This window comes from Ostrea edulis, chromosome 7 (genome assembly GCF_947568905.1).
Source record: "Ostrea edulis chromosome 7, xbOstEdul1.1, whole genome shotgun sequence".
In the NCBI taxonomy this organism is placed as follows: Eukaryota; Metazoa; Mollusca; class Bivalvia; order Ostreida; family Ostreidae; genus Ostrea; species Ostrea edulis.
In genome coordinates, this window is record NC_079170.1 from 25,681,888 (window position 1) to 25,707,118 (window position 25,231).

Genomic DNA, 25,231 nt, shown 5'->3' on the forward strand with positions numbered 1-25,231 from the left:
TTAATTAAGTTTATTGTTTTTCTTTTCGGACATTTTGGATCAGCTCTTTGGACGAATAAGGCATGTCCTAATTCGCTCCACTTTTAGCATTGATTGGCAAGCCTAAAGACCAAAGACATGTAGTCTGCGTTGTAAATACGTTTGTAGATTAGTGTAGTTGTTCTGCTAGATGTATTTATCTGTAGTTTTTGTTATTATGCTCTGTTGATATTGACCACATTATGTAATTCTTTTCGTTTGTCCTGAAGAAGGGACGGGTCGTCCCGAAAATTTGACAATCTCGTTGTTCGTATCGTTGGTCATTTTAGTGCTTGGTATAATTTTTTGTATTTGACCTTGTATCCATGTTGTGGATCCGACACTTTGAGGTATCGGGTGTTGTTGGAACGTTAGTGCTTATATATATATATATATATATATATATATATAAAATCCCTGTCCATTGTTTACCCAGCTATAACAACGAAACGCAAAATCATAGGAATAAAAAAAAATATTTTAAAAATCAAATAAGAAATTAAACAATAAGAAATGAAAGGAGGTGTACAATTTATTGCAATATATCCAATCAATGATATACAGTAATGAGTGTCATTGACTATTTAAATGTGTTATTATTTACAAAAATGGTAAAATAGCTATGTAAAATTCTTTCTATACATATATTAAGCATACCTTTTAATGCTCTAGAGAATATCGTAAATCTGAATCTGTCTGCGTTGATTTACTGTTACAAAACAGGATTAAAATGCTATAGATTTATCTGTGTTTAAGTTAATCTAATATGTTGTTGTAGCTCAAATACAACATAACATTTGTATAAACTGTACTCAGCCGGTTTATTTACAGTATAATAGCCAAAGGATCGGTATTTCTAGAAACATGTATAAACTGTAGTCTATGATATATCAATATAATATACCTATGGTTATTACTAAATGCATCTAGACATTGGTTCATGCTTAACCCATCCTAACTGTTCTAAGATGAATAATAAGCTTACTGATTATACAGCATTGGATAGTGACAGCATACTAAGTGTATAATTATGAAATCAACACCACATATACACTAATATGATAATGAATAACAAAATGTCTGTGAAAAAAATAAATAAAATATAACTTTTATCCTGGTTCTGCTGGTTTTTGGTTTATAAGGAATCTGAAATGATTAAAACAACATCATAAAGTATCAATGACAGAAGTCCATGGACCACAGAGCTCACCTGAACCAACTTAATTTTGCAAGGTCTAAACACTAAAAATAGCTTAAAGATTACTTAAAACCTGCTCAAATAATAAATAAATCTGAGGATGCATATATATCAATTTAACAAACTGTAACCCTTTTATTGCCATTGGAATATATTGAGAGATTTTACAAGATCTTCATATGTAGCCATCTTTGATAACTACCATAAATTTACCAGTAGACATAACTGTAGATTCTCACAAATGAATGCACATTTTAGCTATTCGACCTACATGAACAAGTGGACACGAAGAACAGTGATCAATCTCATAAATCCTATAGGCATACAAAATAAGAGATCGGCAAACACGGAACCCTGGCATACCTTGTTGACTGGTCATACCCGCTGTGACTCTACTTGTAATGTTACAGTTGTAAATATTTTCATACATGTTTTAGTCCCCAATGTAGCCATATCCTGACCGCCTCCCCAAAATCATAGTTTGATTTAATGTATTCATACTTCCTAATGTTTTCTCAGTGATAACCCTTTGAAGTTCCAATGTGTTCCCCCAAAATTACAACTGGATGAACAATTCTCCGTTCATGCAAATGGAAGGTTAGTAGGCAGGACTATGCATCTAACATGGAATGTCACGTGCATTTAAATTTCTATTAAGCAGTGTTATTGATGAAAGATGAAGATAAGGACAGTAATTAATCTTATAACTCCTATATTCCCAGTTTAATTTCGGAAGGTCGGTGGTCTCTTCCCAGGTACATTGTACCTGGGTTCTCTCTTCCACCAATAAAAACTGAGCACCACCAGATAACTGAAAAATTCTTGAATGTGGCGGAAAACAGTAAATCAATCAATCATATAACTCCTATAAACAATACAAAATAGATAGTTGGACAAATATGAACCCCTGGACACATCAGAAGTGGGATCGGCTGTCTACTTAGAATCTCTTGCTGACCGGTCACACCGCCTTGAGCCCTTTATCTTGTCGTTTTTATATTTTCATTTTTATTTGAAATATAAATGTAAGGCATTTTTATATTGATGTATGTGTTTTTATTTAACGACAAATTGTGACTTTGTCGTTCTTGACTAGATGTATTTCATAATTTTCCTTACCTGTATATATTTCTGCGTAACATGTGGATCCCCCATTTAATCCCCATGTTGAACTTGGTGTCTACCATTTAAATGATTAAATCTACACTGCATAACGAAACTTTTATTCTGGCAAATAGTAGTTTCAGTGTTACTTGGAAGGTATCTTTGAACATACCGGTACCATGCACATCCCTATGAAAAATCTTAAAATCTCCATTGTGATTTTAAAGTGAGTATGTGTTCACCAGTTTATGAAATGAAAATCAACACCTGCTTATGTTGCATATAGTGACAACATTCTACAAACTTGAATAAGTATATATTTTTAAGTTTCCACTCTTTTCATACTATTTCCTGCTTACATTCCTCTTGAAGGAGATGATCCTTCTTTTAAAAAAATTCCAATCCTGTTTTGTCAAGAAATCTTTATGATATTTACGTGAGTTAAAATTGGTGACAACTGAAAACCCTAAATGCATGAAAGTGTCCGTTTTAAAAAGCCCTAATCTGGCCACATACCTTAAACTTTAATCCCATAATAAATCCCCTTCCTGGTTCTAATGGGTATAGTGTAAAGAAATGTGAATAATCTACAGAACATTATTAAAAATATCCATATTCATTCGCAGGTTAATGCGATATACTCAAGTGAACTCAACATCAAATACGACTCACAGTCTTCGATATCTGCTTCATATATACAAATGTTATTGAACATAAATGTCAACGGATTTAAAAAACAACTTAACTTTGTAACAACCGAGATGATTTCAACATTCTGATCGTCAACTTACCATATTTGTGTAATATATTCAATTATCTTTTGATATCTCAATTTATTCGATGCACGAACGTGGGTTGTGTGTATGATCAAATTTTGAATTGATGCAGCTCACTGACAAATTAGTTGATGTTACATATACAGGGGTTTCAACAGTCAGATTAAAATAAGAATTTCGTTAATTCTTAGTTTTTCTTTTTTTTTTTATAATTATTTAATTTGCAAATACAAGCTATCATTGGGTTGAATTCTGCCTGACGGGTTTCAAACCAACTGTAAGACCGTTTTAGCCTTCTAACTGACTACGGATTACTCCGATTAACTGATCAAAATATAGCGTTCATACAGGGTGTAACCGGTTAAAGCAGAATGCTTACTCCTCCTAAACACGCAATTCCACAACTGCTACATAAAAGACGAATATAACGAATAGTGATCAATTTCATAACTCCTATAATGTAAAACTTATATGGTACCAATTTTGATGCACCAGATGCGCATTTCGACAAATTATGTCTCTTCTGTGCTCAACCGAAATGTTTGAAATCCGAAATAACAATGGAGTTTTAGAGCTAGTATAGGCAAAAACAGTGTGCCCAAAAAGTGGAGTCAAATTTGTTTAAGGACAAGAGGCCCAAGGGCCTAGAATCGCTCTTCTGATAAATTGTACAACCCCACCATTTCTATTCTTAGCCTCTTAGTATTCTAAATCTTTAGTTAAATCCTAAGAATTCCAAAAAAGTAGGTCAATGTGACCTACTTTTTGGTTTACACATTTTGAGAACCCAAGAAATATCAACTGACAAAGTTTGATGATTTTAAGCCAATTAGTATCTGAATATTGAAATATAGCTGTCAAATTCCAATCGTAGGTCATGGTGACCTACTTTCTGGTCAGCGAACTCCGAACATGCAAGACCCATCAACTGACAAAGTTTGATGACTGTAGGTCAAATAGTATCTGAAATATATAAATATAGCCGTCCAATTCCAAAAGTAGGTCAAGTTGACCAACTTTTTGGTCGAAACCCTTCGAACATGCAAGACCCATCAACTGACAAAGTTTGATGACTGTAGGTCAAATAGTATTTGAAATATATAAATATAGCCGTCAAATTCCAAAAGTAGGTCAAGGTGACCTACTTATTGGTCGACACACTCCATTGACTCAAGATGCATCAACTGTCAAAGTTTGATGATTGTAGGTCAATTAGTGATTGAAATATATAAATATAACTGTCAAATGCCAAAAGTAGGTCACAGTGACCTACTTTTGGGTCGATACACTCCGAAGACTCAAGATGCATCAACTGACAAAGTTTGATGATTGTAGGTCAAATAGTGTCTGAAATATAGTAATTTAGGTGTCAAATACCAAAAGTAGGTCACAGTGACCTACTTTTTGGTCGACACAAACCGAAGACTGAAGACGCATCAATTGACAAAGTTTGATGACCCTAGGTTTTACAGTGCCCAAAATATGCATTTAAAATTGAAAATGTGAAATTTGAATATCTGCAAAATTCAAAAAGTAGGTCACTGTGACCTACTTTTTTATAAATATGTTTCAAGGCCTCAAGATGCATCAACTTACAAGATTTGATGATTCTAAACCTCTCGGTATTTGAAATAACAACTTAAAATATATCTATAAATGATAAGCCATAAAATTCAGAAAGTAGGTCACGGTGACCTATTTTTCAGTTGACGCATTTGAAGGTCCCATGATCCACCAACTGACAAGTTTTGATGATCATAGGCTTCAAAGTGTCCAAGATATGCATCAAAATTAATTTTAAAATAAATACCTGCAAAATTCAAAAAGTAGGTCACCGTGACCTACTTTTGAGAAAACTTGACACAAGGTCCTAAGATGCATCAACTGTCAAAATTTGATGATCCTAGTCCTTATAATGACTAAAATATCTAAGATTTAAGGAATTTAAAAAACATTTAAATTTAGGTCAACTTTGAAGTGACCTTGAGACTATGCCCTTTGCCCCAGGGTAATGCCTTGAACAATTTTTAATCTACAACATATCCTCATCCTTATGTGTAAGTTTGGTGATAATCTGCCCTGTGGTTAAAGGGTTACATCCCTTTATTTAGTATGTATGAAAGCCCTTGGGCCAATGATACCCTGTAAGAAATTTGAAAAAAATTGGCCAAGGGGTTCTTGAGTTATAGCCCTTTTTCTAAAAAGTTTACGCACACCGCACACCGCACAAATGGCCATAGCATTAGCTCTTTGAGCCTTTGGCTCAGAAGAGCTAATAAGAGCTATGTGTGAGGGAGATAATCGTTAATTTTGAAATGAATTTCTAAATTTTATAACAGCAATTAAATATACATAGAGATATAAGCAATACAAGATATATAGTTGGGCAAACACGGACCCCTGGACACACTAGAGGTACCGTAGGATAAAGTGGGTAGGAGGAGTAACCGTCCCCTGTCGACCGGTCACACCCGCCGTGAGCCCTATATCCTGATCAGGTAAACGGAGATATCCGTAGTCAAAATCAGTTTGCCAAAAACGGCCTAACAATCGGTATGAAACATGTCAGAGAACAGTTGACCCAATAGGTTGTATTGACAAACTAAATCGTTATAACAACCATATAATATGCGAAATGCTGACTTCAATCGAGACTGTTGAAACCCCTGTACCATCAACTTGTTTGTCAGTAGCTTGCCTTGATTTAAAAACCGACTATACGCAAAACAAGCTCTTGCCTATCGAGTCAGTTGGGAGACATAAACACCATATGCAGGTGATAATGGAATATTGCTTCATAGATATGGGAAGTTGACGATGGAGAAGCTGAAATTATCCCAATTGCCATACAGTTGAGTTGTCAGTTTGCCGTTAATATATACTTTCAATAAAATATCTAAGTATGAAGCAGAAGTCGACGACTCTGTGGTATTTTTCATTTCGAGTTCAGAGGGATATATCAATTCGACATATGAATGAAAGTTATCATTGTTAATAAACAAAACGTCGTCGATTTATGTAAATGTCGAATTGAAAGCCACAACAAAACATTTTTCCCTCTCGCGTAGAAGTTTTTGCATAAATTCTGCTTCTTATGAATATAGAAACAGGACAGCTGATAAAGGAGCACATTTCGTGCTCATGAGAATTCCAACAGACTGTTGGAAGACCTGATCATCAAAGATCACGAAAATATTGTAAATGGTTAACTCTAGCATATTTGTGCGTGGAATCAGAGTGATCTAAAATATTGTACTTCAGCTAAGTATGATTGAAATCATATTTTCATTCAAACTACAGAATGTGCTTCATAGAGCAGATACTATTTCTAATCTACACCTATTACTGACTAGTTGAATCTCTTACAAATGTTATTTTCCCCAAGATAATTTGGGGTTTGAAACATAATGTGAAACTGAATGATGATATTCATTTAAAAAAAGTATCTAATGTATATAATTAATTGAGTGAAATAAGACGACGTGTTAAATTTGGAACGAGCAGTAATATATGCGATCGTAAATATGTCAGTTTATGTATTACCGTCAGAACTGGTGGAGGTTATACTCGACCGTCGAGAAGAACCCACTTTACTGTGTCTTCTTTCTATGTTCTTGCCTGTAAAACGAATTTCAATGCTTTAGAGAAGGATCTAGTAGATTTGCAGGTGGGTGGTTAGATAACATTTTTATGTACAACAAAAGAGGCTGACAACAAAACATGTTTATCGTGATAATTTCCAAATGACGGTATATATTACAGCTAGTATACTTCTTTAAATAGGGATAGATTAGGCATATCATAAGTCTGCAATCGAGGAAGAATATGCATTTGAAGACATTCCAAGTAGGATTCCAATTTTGAATGCTTTATTAACATATCACACTGAAGGACTCCCCATATCACTTTGTACTTTAAGTATGGTTCCATGTAAAAATCAGGCAGAGGGTGATAAGTCGACCGTCAGGGATCGAGCCGATACTTATATATATAGTAACATTGTTTATAGGAAATCATTCGGTGATAATATTTTTTTCATATGACGCACCTTCACAGAGCTGTGTTACTAAAAATAGAATGCCCATGTTTTGACCAAAATTGACTCATAAAAATGCTATATATTCTTAAAGGTTTTGTTAAATGAAAAGATCATACATTTTCAAATGGCTTATATAAAATGAAGAAGAAGGCTATTGTTTACGAATTTCTGTTGTCATAGTGAGTATTTGTTATGTGTTACCATGGTAACCGTTGCTGTAGTTAACGAAAGGATTTTCTAACGGAAAAACATTCCAACTTTAAGACCATTTTTCTCGAAACAGCAAACACTTTCAAAAAAGTTTTATAATTAGACAGATAAAGTACATGCTATTGAATAATTTTTACTCAATATTTTTTTTGAAAGTTTTTACTGTACTCGGAAAAAAATATATGAAGATTGTGAAAAATGGCGGGAAAATAATATATTTTCATGTTTTTAAGTTTTCTTCTACTTACAAACTGTTCAACAAGTACACTTTTCTATCATGTTCTAGTAATTATCATATTTATAAATATCTAAAATGATCTTCTTTATGTGTTTACATACCATAATGATATGTCTATAGATGTAAATGCAAGAAACGATGCATAGCATTTTGGGTCGGGATCGAAAGTCCATTTATTATTAACCCATTTCTTTCAGATTTCCTCAGGTTTTTGTGAACAACGTATTAGACCGGTCTTTATAGGATATTTTGCACTGAATGGCGAGTTTAACTTGCAAGTATTTTTGGCTGGATAGTTGTGAGTGTGTGGGTTATCAACAGATTAAAGAAAAAATGCTTGGTTGGCAATTGTTTTTCATTTTGAAATTCACCTATCAACAACTCTTGTGAGGCTGGTCAACGACGTACGTTGTAGGTTGCTCGAATGACAAGAGATTGGCATTATAGTCCCAAGTATAAAGAGAATGAATGCCCATGTTCTTTTAAAACGTATATCTTTAGAAAAACAAAACTGAAAATACATTGAACATGTTCAAGGGAATCCTATGATAAAACATTAAGACAAAATTTATCAACTTTTGTGTTTTACCCTAAATAATTCATTGAAAATATCTTTTATTTGAAAAATCATTTTGAATTCATTTTTGCTCTGTGTAATATGAAATTTAAAACATTTATTACAAAGCATATGGACATTTAAAACTTTGGCTAACAATTCTAGAAACATGATATGGCTCAAATTTTAAAATAAACTTTTTAGCACTTGCTTTCCTTATGAATCCTTTGTAAGAATGGAACAAAAACTTTTAGTGAAATGTACGTTTTTACAGTCGTATAATATATATGTTTGTTCAGGAAAAAATAAAAATAAGAACAGAAACTGCAGACATTTGTGTCATTAATATTGTAAAATTTGGACAGTTTATATTGACTTTATATAATTTCATGAAAATACATGTAATGTAGAAATGGGATTGTTTTAAAATCCAATAATGTAGTTTAAAAAATGTAAGTTGACTCATTTATCATGTTTATGGCACTATCTTTTACCAAGTATGATTACAGGTTGCTTTCAGATGACAAAACAACTGTTTTACATAATCCATGTAGATATTAGTGTCTGTAAAGTGAATTGAAAATGAATTCTTAATTATTTCATCAATACATTCCATTATCTATAAGATTTTTTAACAGTTGCAACTTGTAAGTTTAGATCCTTTATAAACTGTATACTGAAAAATGTACACGGAAGAGTTCTTTGAAGCTTAAAAATTTTATTTCAAAGTCATACTTTTTTAAAAGTGTAACCCCAAACAAGGCATAAACATGATAAAGGAACAAATGAGCACAGAAATATATTTGTTACGAACATATTTACAAAACGGAGGCAGATCCAGAAAAAAATATAAGGGTGGGAATGGAGGGGTTGTGACTCGTGTATTTACCTTCTCCATCCAAAAAGGGGTGGGTGAAGAGCCCAAAACTTGCATAAAATAGACCATTTGAGCTATTCTATGATGCATCACATTATACATGTATTTTTGCATGTCAACACAACTTCATTACACAATTCAACCCATTGGTGTTTAATTTTTTCATAAGTTGTTTCCCTTTCGAATTTAGGTACATTAGAAATTTCAGTTGAAATAATTTGAATAAACACCATATATAAGAATGCTTTCATGTTTATATGACAATTTGTCATTTATTTCTTCATAAAGTTTTGATATTTTGTTTGGATTCAATATTTTAGACTGTCTTGATGTTCAACATTGAATTTATGGACTCCTTTGCTTTCCTTTTGTAATAGTGTCTTGTACTTTCACTTGGTTTGATTGATTTTCCTCCTGTTACCACTTTAAGTATGTCCTTGGGTTTTGCACCTACAATACAATAAGATAGACACTGATTTTCAGGACACAAGAATTTACTTATTTTTCTCTCCTCAATATACATGTATAATATATATTTCTCTAGTTTTTGAGAATGTTTGAACATTTTATATCATAAAAATTTCAATTAAAAAATAAAGTACACACCTCAGAGCCTAGTAGTCATAGTACACATTGATATTTAAATTATACATGTAGTTAGAAAGAATAAAATACTAAAACAGCATATAAAACTTTTGAAAACAAGAAATGCTAAAAGAAACTTGTATATGGCATTGAGAAGGTGTTCCAAATATTCTAAATCAGTGACAAGTAGGTTCAGGTACTAGTCAGGGCAACAGCTGTATCAGGTTTTGAGTCTGGTTTCTGGGTGACCAATATTTTCCTATAATGGTGGGTTGGGAGTTGGTTGACTTTGACCTCATTATCAGAAGGGGTCATATAGTGCTTGTATATCAGGATTATTATATAATACTGCTCTACCAAGTTTGAGGTTTATAAAACATTTACACTGTAGATTCATTGGTACATATGTGCTACATGTATTTACAGTTATGTATTTACCACAGAGGTTTCCAATGCATGTAGTGATAGTAATGACTCTCCATGATGCTGGTATGAAAACTTTAAAGAAATATACATTAGCTAAATGACTTGATCTTTGTTATATTTATATATTATTATTAGAAATATAAATTCAAGAACCCATGCATTGACCAGTCCCCATGACCATATCAAATTGAGGCAGACTTTAAATAGTAATATAATAGATATCTAATAAAAATGTCAAGAAGACTCAACTTATTGATTGATATGAAGATTTATAATCAACATTATGAATTGTTTTACAATAAAATGGAATTCTTTAAAAAACTACAGACCCTAAATATTTTCTTTGATATGTCTAATAGTATGCATATGTTTTTAAAATATGAATTCCGATTTGTCAAGAGCTGAATGGTGACAACTAAAAGAAATGATTTTGTGCATATGAAATAATATTTAAAAAATTTGTGTGTGTTTATATAGAATACATTGAAGGAAAAAACAATGATGTGCATATAAAATAAATTGAAGAAAAAAAATCCAATCCATCCTGAGATTTGAACCCGGTACCTCCGGCATACTAATCCAGATACCTTACCACTTGACTATCTGTGATTTGAAATGAGGAGGAATACATTATACACTAAGCATTGCATCTCAAAAAGTCATATCATGTCTTAAATTTTTATATGCAAATTCGACTGAAATCTACATGTAGTACATAAAACCACACTCTTTTGAAATGATACCTACTCCTACTGATCCTCAGTTAGGCATAATCTAGATTTCTATCTGAGACAAGAGGCGTTTGTGTGGAGGATACGTAGATGTCTGCTATTATTGCAGACAATTACAAATGAAACATGCGTCGATTAGCCTAGGCCTAAAACATATCATAGCGTTACTGTTGAAAGTATGACTTTTTGAAACAAGGGAGGGGGTGTCATCTGTACACAGTCGTCTCATACAATGCTACATTGTATAATACAACATTCGTTATGATTTTTATGCTAGTAATAATAAATATTGCGAATTTTGACTTATTAAATATGTAAATCACACCATTTGAAATTACCGTAATGCGCCGACTTGGTGACATGTCATATAAGAAATGTTGCTCGGTCTTCGTTGTCGGCTGCTCCACACACGTTCTATCTTCAGTGACGGCATATGCATCAATGTATTTCTGACACTCTCCGAAGGTAAATATATTCGTTTCCTTTAGATGAGGCTTGAGGGTAGATCACACTCTGTCGGAATATTGTCCTACACGGCATTCAGTTTTGGATCCGCCATATTCCGCGCACTTAGTGTGTTGACAACGCAGCGCCTCGAGCGATCATCGAGGTTAAATTCAAGAACGATAACCGAAATTGCATTAAAATCGAAACATTTAGAGAGGTTTTAAAATGTTATATTGAAACTTTCAAAAAAAATATTTATTTCAGAGCATGCATTTTTTATTTGTTTAATGTTATATAATGATATATTTTCATACCCGTTTTGCTGTTTTTAGATTTCAAAGGGATTACAAGTAGTGTTTTGTATAGATTTGCACTGAGCGTGAATTCTCCATGTTCATAATTATCTGTCCATAGTTTTGGAACAAGGCGAAATAAATCAAAACTACTTTGTATATTTGCTAAACATATTACGGTGAGTTAGTATGCTAAGTTTGGGTTCATTTCGTGAACATGGACTTATCACGAAAATGCGGTTTTGCCTGATTTTTACGTGGAACCATACTTAAAAGTTAAATAGCATTACCATTTTCTATATACACATATCTCATAGGTTATTCACAGCATTTGTAACATATATTCATTTTGACAATCGCATTTGATAATTTTGCTATGAGGAAGAATACTCAATCAGTGTTGATTTTATCTTATAAAGAATTATTTACATAATGAATAGTTTGGAAAATTTCTCTTTCGTACCTTGCTGGTCCAGTGTTTGGGATATTTTTTTCAGTTCCTCTATTATCTGTTACATGTAATTATACAGTGAGAGTTACAACAGTAAACGTCATTAACAAATCCATATATCGGACATTATGACAGCACCCGTACATGCATTCATTTAGAGAAGCGAAGAAAATATTCCTGTGCAATCATTACAAAGAAACCAAAATTACATTGTATTCCAAGACAGTCATTTATAGAGTTCATAATATACATGCATATCGAACCATTCGATAAATTGTGAATTGACTTTGTGGATTCTATATTACAAAACCTTACCTTATCATTACTTGTTTTGAAGTCTGTTTTCATTTTTTTGATTTTTTCTTTTAAGACCTACGAACAAAAACAGACGTGAAATCCAAGCAGCGAATCCTTTTGTAAATTCAATTTCATCACATATTCATGCGTTCGAACCCCGCTCATGAAATGTCTGCGTCAACTTAAGACACTAACACAGGTAGAAATTACTACGTAGCCTAACGCTTCGCATTCGTGTCGCGGTTCCTTTGTATTGCTACCTTACAACCATAGGTCCCGTGTCGCAGCAAGCGTTATCACGTTAAGTAACCCCCACCACTGCTACGGCCCTGAGCGTTAATTATAAATCTAAATCTGTGATATTACATACAGTCTCATTACTGACAGTAAAACAGAGTAAGCAAAACACACATCTATATTTACGCTAATCTATTTTGGATAAAACTAATATATTCATTGAATATATGTATCATATTAATAAAGAAAATCAATTAAATACCATTATTTTGTCTTTTTCGGCAATATCCATCTCTCTGAAAAATATTGTTAATATCATTTCATTGATATATCAAATCCTATAAAATGTTCAGTGCAACTAATAATACAGTGTATACATAAAATGAATATATTTAGAAGGCTTTTATAGGAATCGCCTGTTGTCTAATCCATTCATGTTTATGCATGATAAAATATTGTTTGAATTAGATTCATAAATATATACAGAGAGGTTACCACACATAAAAAACAGCATGCTTAACTTCGTCAACATTGCACATACATGTATCAGCGTGATTTGTTAAACCAATATTTTTTATAGTATTTGGCTCTGAATATAATCAGATTAAACCTTGATTGCCCAAGAATTTGATTGTAATTTTATGTACGCCGTAAATATGCTTATGAGAAATGCAAGACCATAATATTGTTCAATCTTTCACAACGTGTAATTTAAACGAAGTTAACAATATACAATGTAAAACTTATACGGTACCAATTTTGATGCACCAGATGCGCATTTCGACAAATAATGTCTCTTTAGTGCCAAAAAGGGGAGTCAAATTCGTCTAAGGATAAGAGCAATGCACGAGGGAGATAATCCTTAATTTTGAAATTGTATCCCAGCAATTAAATATACATCCGTATTTTCAGGCTAGTAACGAAGTACTTAGCTACTCGGCTGTAGAGACCCACGGGGACTAACAGTCCACCAGCAGAGGCCTCGACCCAGGGGTTCCACGGTATATGATATAGAGTTGTTCTTTAGCAACCATTTTCCTTGGGTAATAGTCTGATTATATCAATAAAGTAATTTAAACAAAGTTAATAATATACAGCACCAAGATATATGATATGAAGACGTTCTTAAGCATTCATTTGCTTTGGGTAATAATCTTATTATATCAATAAAGGTGTTCACTTACGTGTTAAATGAAAGGTGTAGGTAACAAACAGTGATCATTCTCATAACTTTTAGCAATACAAAACAGATAGTTGACCAAGCACGGACCCATGGGGGTGGGATTAGATACCTAGGATGAGTAAGCACCCCCTGGCGACCGGTCACACCCGCCGATAGCCCTATATCTTGATCAGGTAAACGGAGTTATCCATTGTCAAAATAATGTGCCAAGAAGATCTTAACAATTGGTATGAAACACGTCAGACAGCATTTGACCCAATGATAGATTGTATTGGCAAATCTATGAATCAAATACTTATGTTTTAATTAATTGCAAAATCCATTGATCATTGATTCTGCCCCCCCCCCCCCCCCACCCCCGCGCTCAATTAGCATATTCTATTTCGAATATCTGTGTTCATTGGTTTAAAAAGTGCTGATAACAAATTTTAGGAAATGTACAGTTGTAAATGGTTGATTATTGAACGCAAAACTGCGCATACTTATTGCGATAAATTCTCGTAGCGTTTTATAGTCTCAAAAGAAGTAGTTTGATAACATGATGTATGTTGTTTATCGTATGATATACATGTACGTATTTCAGTACGGGATTTTCTGTCCAAGGTTGACTTGTACATATAATATCAAAGAACTTGGAATGTGTATTTTTCAACATAACGCACTGTGTTTTCAAAATAGTTACCTTTTAGCTTTCATTGCAGCATGTCCTTCTAGTTCCCTTGTTTTCTTCAACTTTAGGTCAAAATTGGTGTCATATAAAAACACTGCAAATAAATAAAATTTATGCATTGAATCCGCCTATTCATTTAACAAATTGCATATAACGTGGTCGATGTAAAAAGTGCATTGTGACGTCATATTAGCTGTATTTTCTTTTCTTTTTTCCAAACCAATCAACAACAAAACGTACGATGCTATATAAGAAAGCTTGTCTGGAATTTAAAAACATGTGTGGTTCGTTCAAAACTACTTTTGTTTTATCTACGAGGTTATCCATAAAGTATACCGCATTGACGATGCCATTTTCCAGTAGCATTACGGGTTATATTAATCAATTTTCAGCTGAAGAAGAGCAAATCACGCGACTCAAATGTGTAATCATTAGACCTAGTAACGCTATTTGATAAAATATGCATGAACATAATTTTTAACTGTATACAGATGCATTGGAAAACTAAAATTACCTGAACAGACTAGCATAACAGCACTGTTTATAAAAAAAAAATCCACCAATAGGAAATCGAATGTGAATTGATAATAATTTAGACGAGTAATGTCTGCAGTCCTTCAAAATGCAGACGCAGACGTTTCAGTATACTTCAAGTGTAATACACATGCTGTATACAAATAAGTCATTATCAAAATCTATTTTTCCAAAAGATTACCTGTATTTTTCATACTCTTCCTATTGCCTTATCATGCATTCATCTATACTACAAGACTCTACCTCTGACAAACATAGGACTATTGTTGAGTTTAACATCTGCCTCCTCCTTGTATCCTCCGTAAGATGTGCTATCACTGATAGTAGAGTCATCCCGGTTCTTGTCTCTTTTACAAAATGTAATACAACCCGTACGTGTTTTCCAGATAAGGAAATGGATAAAACAGAAAGGCATCGCTAGCCATTGCATATGGAAGGGAAATAATGACTTTAAACTGTATTCCTCCAGAAAGTCAGTCTGTAGCTGCGACCAGTAAAACTTTGATTTCACGTGAACCTCTGAAAATGTGTAGCTGAAAAATACGTCTAAATGTCTTTATTCAATTAAAAGAGGCATATCAATGGACTACAGAATTCACATAGAAATGTATCATATTCCCCTCACAGTCGCTGAAATTCAAATCAATTTACTCCTCTACTGTACATAACCCCACACTAAGACATATAATCCACTTTGTCAAATCTATACTACATTGTTATGCCATTTTTTCATTTTGATTTTGGTAACGAATTATTCCGTTGACTTGATTAAGATAGAAGACTAACGGTTGATGTAACCTGTAAACAGAGTGATGCTTACTCCTCCAAGGTACCTGACCCTATCTAGGATATTTCCAGGGGTCCGTGTTTCCCGGGTTCTCCATTTGGTACATTTGTAAACAAATATTATCACTAGTTTGATAACTATTCGTTATCTTCACCTATTTTGGTAAGATCGTTGCCTATTATTGAACACAACTAATACATTGACATCATATGTTCAGGTCTTCCAACAGTCTGTTGGAATTCCATTGGGCACGAATTGTGCTCCTTTATTAGCTGACCTTTTTCTATATTCATGTGAAGCAAAAGTTATTCAAAAACTTATACGTGAGAAGAGAAAATCTCTTGCTGTGGCCTTCAATTCGACATTTAGATATATCGACGACGTTTCGTCTATTAACAATAATAACAATAATAATTCTCTTCGATTGTTGATTTTAATGCGAGATCTGTGTCGTTTGATTGACTTTGTTGTTTAATCGTGTTCTTCTGGCAATCATATTAGTTTTCGTTGTTTACCATATCCGAAGCATCAATGGTACGGACTACCAAATATTGTTTTGAACTTAATCACTCCATATCATTATCTTCTCATCATTTTATTTCATAATCACATTGTTTTGATATTTTCTCTCTAAATTTATCTCATTTCTGTAATTTTCAAGAATAGTTCTATTTTTATCACGACCCGACCATGGTACAAACTCTACACCATCTGACGTCCGTAAGCACGCTTTACAACAAAACCACCATTTTTATCACCCAGTACCACAGTGTATTATTCCTGTTACCTATGTAGTTTATTGATACTTGTCATTTTTCGTGGTGTGTGTTATTTGTTTATATAATATATGTCACAATGTCTTGGCCTTTTCAGTCTCTCTCTCTCTCTCTCTCTCTCTCTCTCTCTCTCTCTCTCTCTCTCTCTCTCTCTCTCTATATATATATATATATATATATATATATAGACATGCATATATACATTATGTATCTTGAATATATAGAGTGTGATGTTTTTATTTATCCACGAAATTCTATGAACACGATATTTATGTAGTAGTACTATATTCTCTATTCTAATATGAATGCAAAATTATGAGTTAAAAACTGTAAACATTTATAATATGAACATCTTAAATTCATACGTAAAGTAAAATCACCTGTACATGGCAATCAATAGGTTTAACATGAGAATAACAGCTACTAATACGTATAGAGCCTTCAGATATGGCGCCAAGAATCTCCCAAGTGAGGACGGACATCTCTCCAAAGTTCCGTTGGAATACATGGCTTCATCAAATGAGCAGTCAGGTTCAGTTACTGTTTAAGAAATAAACAAATCAATAAAAGGATAAGTAATACAGTAGAACATTAAATTTGATGTAAATTGAACTCGTGTAAGGTGCAGATAACGAACAGTGATCAATCTCATAACTCCTACAAGCAATACAAAATAGATAGTTAGGCAAACACGGACCCCTGGACACACCAGAGGTGGGATCAGGTGCCTTGGAGGAGTAAGCATCCCCTGTTGACCGGTCACACCCGCCGTGAGCCCCATATCCTGATCAGGTAAACGGAGTTATCCGCAGTCAAATCAGTGTGCCAAGAACGGCTTAACAATCGGTATGAAACACGTCAGACAGCATTTGACCCAATGTGAGGTTGAATTGACGAGCTAGATCGTTATAACGACCATAGGATTTGCGAAATGCTGACTTCAATCGAGACTGTTGAAATCCCTGTACCATCAACTTGTTTGTCAGTAGCTTACCTCGATTTAAAAACTGACTATACCGAGAACAAGCTCTTGCATATCAAATCAGTTGAGATATATAAACACCATATGCAGGTGATAATCGAATATTGCTACATAAATGTGGGAAGTATGTTGTTATTTCGGATTTAATAAAATTCGGTTGAGCATCACTGAAGAGATATTATTTGTCGAAATGCGCATCTGGTGCATCAAAATTGGTACCGTATAAGTTTTACATGTATAACATCACAATCATTTTGCATTGATTTAATAATTGATTTCCAGATACAGTATGTCAGACAAAATAGGTTTGTATTATCTGATGCATGAAAGGCGAAGGTAACGAACAGTTATGGCGCTGACAAATACAAATAAAGGGTGGAGTTATGGATTTTCCATAAGATCAGAGTTTCTATGACATCAGGAAAAGTAAAGCATTCGTAAAAACAATTCACGTCGAGTTATTATAGGATTGTGAATTGATTCATAATTCATATGTCGATTCGATATATCCCTGTGAATTCGAAATAAAAGATATCACAGATTCGTCCACTTCTGTTTCATGCTTAGATAGTTTATTGAAAGTAGATATTAACGACAAATTAACAACTCAACTTAATGACAAACGGGATGATTTCAGCTTCTCCATGATGAACTTCTCATATTCCATTATAACTTGCAAATGGTGTTTATATATCTCAACTGAATCGATGCACAAGAGCTTGTTCTTGTATGGACCGTTTTTAAATCGAGGCTGGCTACAAACAAACCAGTTGATGGTGCAGGGGTTTCAACAATTTCGCTAAGTGTCAGCATTTTGTAAAATAGATAGTCGTTATAACGATCTAGTTTGTCAATGCAATATATCATTGTGTCAAATGCTGTCAAGGGGGTCATATGATATGACAATAATGCATTACTTGAGAAACTAACAATTTTATGTTAAGATCTCTTTCTCTCTCTCTCTCTCTCTCTCTCTCTCTCTCTCTCTCTCTCTCTGTTTCAAATAAGCACACGTGACCTTTATTCGAATCAAAATTATACCACATTATCACTTTTTTCTAATTTTCCATTAAGATCTCTGATTTCAAATACGCCAAAATCCCTGGATGACCCTTTCCTAACGCCTTTTTCAACAATATGTAACAATACCAAGTCTTCTGAATAAATATTCTGGTCACCATTGCCCAAAAATATATGTAGCGTTAATTTTCGATATACTATTAAAATTCATTGTTCACATCATTGGTCTTAAACCTCTGGCCAAGGAGTTACAAATTCACAATTTCGATACAGGCCATCTCCCCGAAGTTGTTTGCTATGTGATCAAGAGAAATGATAGTTAGAATATAAAAGTGCATTTTCAGTCCGGGAGATTAAACCCTTAAACAAGATTAATCAATTATTTAATTGTGTTTGATAGAACCTTTCATGCTAGTAACAGCCATATATAGTATGCGTGCAAGCTATAAGATGACTAGAAGCAGATAGAAATATTTTCACAACATTTCAGAACCTTTCATTCCTATTCCTAATGTCTTCCTCCATTGAAATCAATATGTTTTATCCCCCCCCCCCCCAGAATACTTTGCGATTCCCAATTGTTTTTGCAAAGTTGAAAAGGACACACAACCAACAGCTAAATAAAACCGACAGTAATAAATCATTAACAAAGGAAATAACCCAACGAAAGGTAGACATGAAAAACATTTTTTTTAATATGGATAAAGAAATGATATTATCATTAGCGTATTTTTAGCTATGTTAATCACGTGTATTATTTTCTTTACCCCTATCTCCTTCCAAGTTAAGTTCTCCAAAAAGCATCCAGTAACCGTTCCTTGTTACTTTTTCTAATGTATCGAAGCTGAAGTCCGAATTGCCATGATACAAGATGGCGTAATACGAAACATTGTAGCACATTGTAATAACTGTCATGACTGCCATAAAAGCGAATGTATCGATGAACTGAAACATATAGAAATCTGAAATTTAACTTATCAGAATCGCGTGTGTATTGAAACAAATATATAAACTTTATATAATTTTGTTAGACGAAAATTGGTCCTTCAAACAGATCTAACGCACATAAAAGTCTACACGTGAAAAAAAACCCAAGTAAACCAAAAACACAATATAAGACATGACTTTGAATTTTGATTTGTCATGGGTTTAAATTACTGTTTCATTTGATGTAAATCATAATATACGTTTAAGAACTTACCATCTTCTGTATGATGACAAGTTTTGGTCCAAGAAGCTCTGAAATGCAGAAAAGATGAAGAACCCGGATACTTAGCAAAATGAAAGCCAAGACGAGAAATATTTTGGAGGCATTGAAATAGTTCAATCCACTTCCAGTTTTTAACAACATTCCACACGTAAACGTAATAATGGAGAGCCAGTCAAGAGTGTTCCAAGGATCCTGTACATACATGCGAAATTTGCCTCTCCAAACGGCTATGATAACCTGGAATGAATGTAAAGACATTCTTACTGGTGAAAAAAGTGAGAAACACGAACTGTGATCAATTTCATAATCTTATGAATAATGCGAAGTCGAAACAAAGAAAAAACACAAACCCCTGGATGCACCAGAGGTGGAAGCATTTGTCTAGATGGAATATGCATCCTCTATTGAGCGATCACACCCACCTTGAGCCTTATATCTTGATCAGGTAAACGAATTTATCCGTAGTCAAAATTAGTGTGCGGAGATCGGCCTAATAATAGAGAGTCAATTCCAAATGACATTTATAACACACGTTGGCACTACGTTTTATACATTTGTTTTATTTATCAGTTTGATTAATCAATATCACAGTTATATAAGTTTTGCCACTGTATATATTGAACGTGTTGGTGGTACTTTAAGCTGTATATGTAAATCAAGGCGGGTGTGACCGATCGACAGGGGATACTTACTCCTCCTAGGCACCTTATCCCACCTCTGGTATATCCAGGGGTCAGTGTTTGCCCAACTCTCTAGTTGGTATTGCTTATAGGAGTTATGGGATTGATCACTGATCGTTACCCCAGCGTTTCATTTGCGTATATCTAAAAGATACATAGTAGCATGAAAGGTAAAACCGTCATCCCATGATAATTTCAAATCTGGATTGGTCATAAGATATCATAAGAAAATACTAGTTCTCGAAGACTTGATTCTTTTACAGTAAAAGCAAATTAAACGTTATCTTACATTGTAATCACATGAATTCATTACGCGGCATAATATTTTTGGTTTCACGCACTTTTCTATGTGGTATACTACTCTTTTTTTCAATTCATACAACAGTAGGGCATTACAAGTGAAACGCAATGAACTAAATAAGGCATTAATTTCTCAAGTACAATGCTTAGGCACGTTCCTAGTTCAATACAACAAATGTGTAGCCGACTTCCATTACAACTATTCCCACGAACCATTTCCATTGATCTGCTTACGCAATTATACCCGTAATTATATTTACGTTTAATTATAATTATATTTACCCTTGTCCGTCCGTCCGTCTGTTACACTTTTTTCTATCTCCAACTTCGGTTTTATTTTAAGCAGTAACCAATCAATGTTTAGAAATATAGTAGGTGATGTCTAGTAGATGTGCAATAAGGTCTTGGAACGTTCAAATGTACAATAATGGGAAAATGGGGATAAGAAAACGTTTTTCCTGGAGCAACCCTGGGGTCAAAACGACCTCTGTACACCTCTCGGACCCCAGAATTCCTTTTACAATTTACGCATTACCCAAATCATCTCTTTTGTTTTGGTTTGTTTTGTCGTCTTTCCGCCACACTCAATAATTTTTAAGTTATCTGTTGACGCCCAGTTTTTATTGGTGGAAGAGAGGACCCACATACAATGTACCTGGGAAGAGATCACCGACCTTCAGAAAGTAAACTGGTAAACTTGCGCACTTACCGGCGCGAGCGGGATTCGAACCCGGCCGACGAGAGGTGGGAGGCCGTGTGATTTTGAGCGCGATGCTCTAACCACTCGGTCACAGAGGCCCTTCAAATCATCCTTTAAAATATAGTTGACGGTATACTATACATGTGCAATAATGTTTCAGAATTTTCATTTTCACCCTGGGCGCCAATTGGGGGCAAAAAGCGACATTTTTCTATAGAAAAATCTGGTTTCCAGAATTTCTCTTACACTTTATGCAGTAACCAAGTAATCTTTTCGAAGATGATTGGTGGTGTCCTCTAGACATGCAATAAACTTTCAGAATTTAGTTTTACACTCGGGGGGGGGGGGGGGGGGGGCGGGGGCAAATTGGGTGGAAAAATGACAATCAGAAACGTGGTACTCAGCGCTTAGGGTCATGTGTAACAAAAACTATTTTCTATAAGGATTTGAACCTCAAGCAATTTCATGATATTTGAAAAATAAAAAAATCATGAGGGTTAGGATGTCCCTGAGACACTTGTCAATCAGAATACTCAATACATTATTTTATGTTTAGAAAGGTTGTCTTTCTGTTCAAAGTTTTAGATAATCAAATGCCAAATTACCTAAACGTGTTTAAATATACTAGAGATGTGAGTTGCCGCCAAACCAGGTCGAATCATTATATGTCTAATTTATTACAGTTACCAAGAGCTAAAACTGAAAATTTTAAACGTTCATACAGCTACTTTTCTGCATTCCTTTGGAACAAACTGTCTCAAAATGTTCGAAGCTCTGGTTCGGTTGGCATTTTTAAAGTTATGCATTTGATGGAATATTTTCATACAAGTAGCACTTGAACATCGTGCTTTCCTCTTTTTGTTCAAGTGTGCCGAATGTAGTTGTGATATGGGACTGTGTGTGCGTGTGTCTTATGCTATTTTTTCTTCTTTCCTTTTATGTCATGTATTCATATTTAGGTAATAATTTTATTACTAATTAGGTGTGTCTTATGCTATATTTTCCCCCATTTCCTTTTATATCGTATGCATGTTTAAGTACTAATTTTAGATGTTAATTTTATGTTTGTGTATATGTTTTAATGCAGGACCACAATGGAAACTAGATATATGCTAATTTGTGTTATCCTGGATAAATAAAGGCTATTAGTATCATTAGTATTATTATTACATCTTTATATATGCAGCAGGAATATATATGGTTTAGGATTCTTCATCTGAATTGTTTTCAATATATTTCAACAATTACATGTATGAAATAGGGTTTGGGATAGCTCCAACTTGCCCAACAAAATACTCAAATCATCTTGACATATGTAGCAATAAGATAATAAATTGCAAAATGTTGACTTGATACAATGTTTCTTAAGCTCTTGTATTATTAACTCAATAAATCTAAGAATCAGTTTTGGTTTCATTTATTTCAATCTCGGAATAAACTTGTTAATTGTTATGTGCATGATGTTAACATTACTCAGGAGCAATTGTCGTCTAGTGTTCTATGGTATAACGAGAACTTAAAGGTAAATAATTAAGTAATATTTTTGAAGGCAAGGAGTGAAAATAATATCAACTTTCTTACTTTATTATTAGATAATGATGGAAAAAAAAATGGAATACAACAAATTTACATTGATTTATAACAAAGTAAAAACCATTTTTTAAAGAATATTTATGTGTAACCAAAGTAGTAATGAAAATAATGAAACATCATAAGATTGATCAACTCAGTAAATTAACAGAACCTTTTACTCCAACATATTTAATTCGTTTGATTTTAGACAAAAATGGAAATATTTTTTGTAATACTGTTAATGATAATGCAGTAAAACCTAAAGGCCAATTAAAATGGAATGAAAGGTTTCAAATTTTACAAGTTGAATGGAAATGTATTTTTATTACTTAAAGAAAGAAAACTACAATGGTTTCAATATCGTGTTAACTATAGGATATTGACTACTAACACATTCTTAAAAAATGTCCACAAGTCAGACACAAATATATGTACATTCTGTAGCTAAGAAAGAGAAAGTATTGAACATATATTGTATGAATGTGAAATAGTTCAAATATTTATAAGGAACGCATATGAATGGATCAGTGGCATGTTTTTTTTATGTTTTAACTTGTAAAAGAATATATTCTTGGATGTACTGAGAATAAAATTAGTAACATAATTAATTATCACCTTAAATACTATATATATTGGTGTAGATGTCAGAACAAAACACTTGTGTTAAATAGCTTTAAGCTGACTTTGTCAAATGTATACAATATAGAATTGAAATTAGCTATAAGAAGCAACTATGTTGAAATGTGTTTTGAAAAAATGGAAGTAGAATACAATAATAAGATTTTATGAATTGATATTGCTTTATGTATGGATATTGTTAAGTACATACTTTAGTAAATTACATGCAAAGACTGTCATTATATGACTGTCCTATACATTTCAACCTTGGCATACTTTTTGTATAAGAAATATGTACCCAGAATATTATACCACTTTTTTCATACTGCTCTGTCCTCTTTTCTTCTTTCTTTATTTGTGAGTGTATGTTGTGTACATATTGTTTTACATATTAATTACCACATATCCACTGGTTAGGTTGGAATATAGGGGTTTGTAAAATTCCTACCTCGATAAATGCCAATAATCAATATTTACTCACAAAAAAATTAACTCAATTTTAGCAGTCCTGTCACAGTTTTGAAATTGATCATGCTCGCGGGTGTCGAATCACTTGGGAGGCATAAACATCATATGCTGGTAATAATGAAATATTGCTATATTAATATGGATATTCCGATGGAATAACTGAAGTCTTCCTGTTCGACATAAAGTTGAGTTGTTAGCCTAGTGTAAACATCGATGTTCAGTAAAACATATGGATATGAAATGGATGTGGAGGACTCAGCGGTGTAAACTTTCTGCGTTGCTAATTAAATTCGACCAATTTTCTTACTCAATTTTTTTCCATGGCAGTCATAAGTCATGAAGTATCACTAAAATAAGGTATTCAATAGCAGAAGCCAACGTAGATTAGTTGTTGAGACTGTCAATGAGAACAGTAGCCAAATAAATGTAATACCATCGCAAATTCACCTAATATGTTTAAATGTTTCCAATTTCGGCCGGATATAGTTCTCAACATTGATATTTTGCTCAATCCTTTTCTAGCAAAAAAACTATGAGGATATTTGCTCTTTTGTCAATGTAACATTGATTGATTGATAGTATTATTTTGTTTTACGTTCCTCTTGACATTTGTAACGCATACATGCTTACAGGCATGCATACTCCTAGGCACCTGAACAATTTAGTATATCTGACATTTCTCTGTGTTTTCAAACTGTTCGATGTATTTAAAATGCCATATCTAAAACGGAAGTAGGAACTCAATATTCACAAAATCCAATATGGATTCCAAAATTTGTTTCAATTGAATGGATTCAACAAAAATATCCTATTTGTCACATCTGATGCCGTACAAAGTAGAATTTGATTTACTTGTTGATGGATTCTTCCTTTATATATGAATTTGTAACATATAGGTGAGCTATATCTTAAACAGTCATTAAATCATGTTGAAATATAAGGTATTTCACTGATTATATCTAAATAGTTATTACCTGTTTTGTCTCATCAATAAGAAAGCTTCCAATCCATACCATAAGAAAGATATCAGCGTATGAAATGTTTTCTTCATGGTTGAACAGTAACATGTACGCATACCCAAGCAGAAGAGAAAACAATCCAACCTTAAAATACCAAATAAAATATTTGTCTTTGATTTAAAAATGAATAGAACTTTGACAATATCGATAAATACGCTATTTTCAGAATGTATTTATTCAAAATTTTATCAGCTTATTATAGCATACACATGATTTCAGAAATCGAAAA

At 33.3% G+C, this 25,231-nt stretch overlaps 1 protein-coding gene and 1 long non-coding RNA gene across 3 annotated transcripts in view; both read right to left on the reverse strand.

Moving 5' to 3' along the window:
* Positions 1-532: 532 nt before the first annotated feature.
* LOC125648693 (uncharacterized) overlaps positions 533-25,231 on the reverse strand; it is a 66,179-nt gene continuing 41,480 nt past the window's right edge. Inside the window, exons 22-32 of one of the 2 annotated variants that reach the window (XM_048883933.2) lie at positions 24,958-25,086; positions 19,637-19,882; positions 19,203-19,380; positions 16,814-16,973; positions 15,114-15,403; positions 14,349-14,430; positions 12,746-12,779; positions 12,265-12,321; positions 11,962-12,007; positions 6,640-6,714; positions 533-1,164 (exon numbers count right to left, since the gene is read on the reverse strand). In XM_048883933.2, the coding sequence (XP_048739890.2) occupies positions 1,154-1,164; positions 6,640-6,714; positions 11,962-12,007; positions 12,265-12,321; positions 12,746-12,779; positions 14,349-14,430; positions 15,114-15,403; positions 16,814-16,973; positions 19,203-19,380; positions 19,637-19,882; positions 24,958-25,086 (1,308 nt within the window). In that variant the 3' untranslated portion in view covers positions 533-1,153. Of the gene's footprint in view, positions 1,165-6,639; positions 6,715-11,961; positions 12,008-12,264; positions 12,322-12,745; positions 12,780-12,804; positions 13,535-14,348; positions 14,431-15,113; positions 15,404-16,813; positions 16,974-19,202; positions 19,381-19,636; positions 19,883-24,957; positions 25,087-25,231 lie in introns of those variants that run through there. The other variant, XM_048883936.2, reaches the window with a different exon arrangement.
* LOC130047963 (uncharacterized) lies at positions 8,838-11,338 on the reverse strand. The gene is made up of 2 exons (XR_008796783.1): positions 11,097-11,338; positions 8,838-9,466 (listed from the first exon to the last, which is right to left on the reverse strand). It is a non-coding gene; the product is annotated as an uncharacterized LOC130047963 (long non-coding RNA).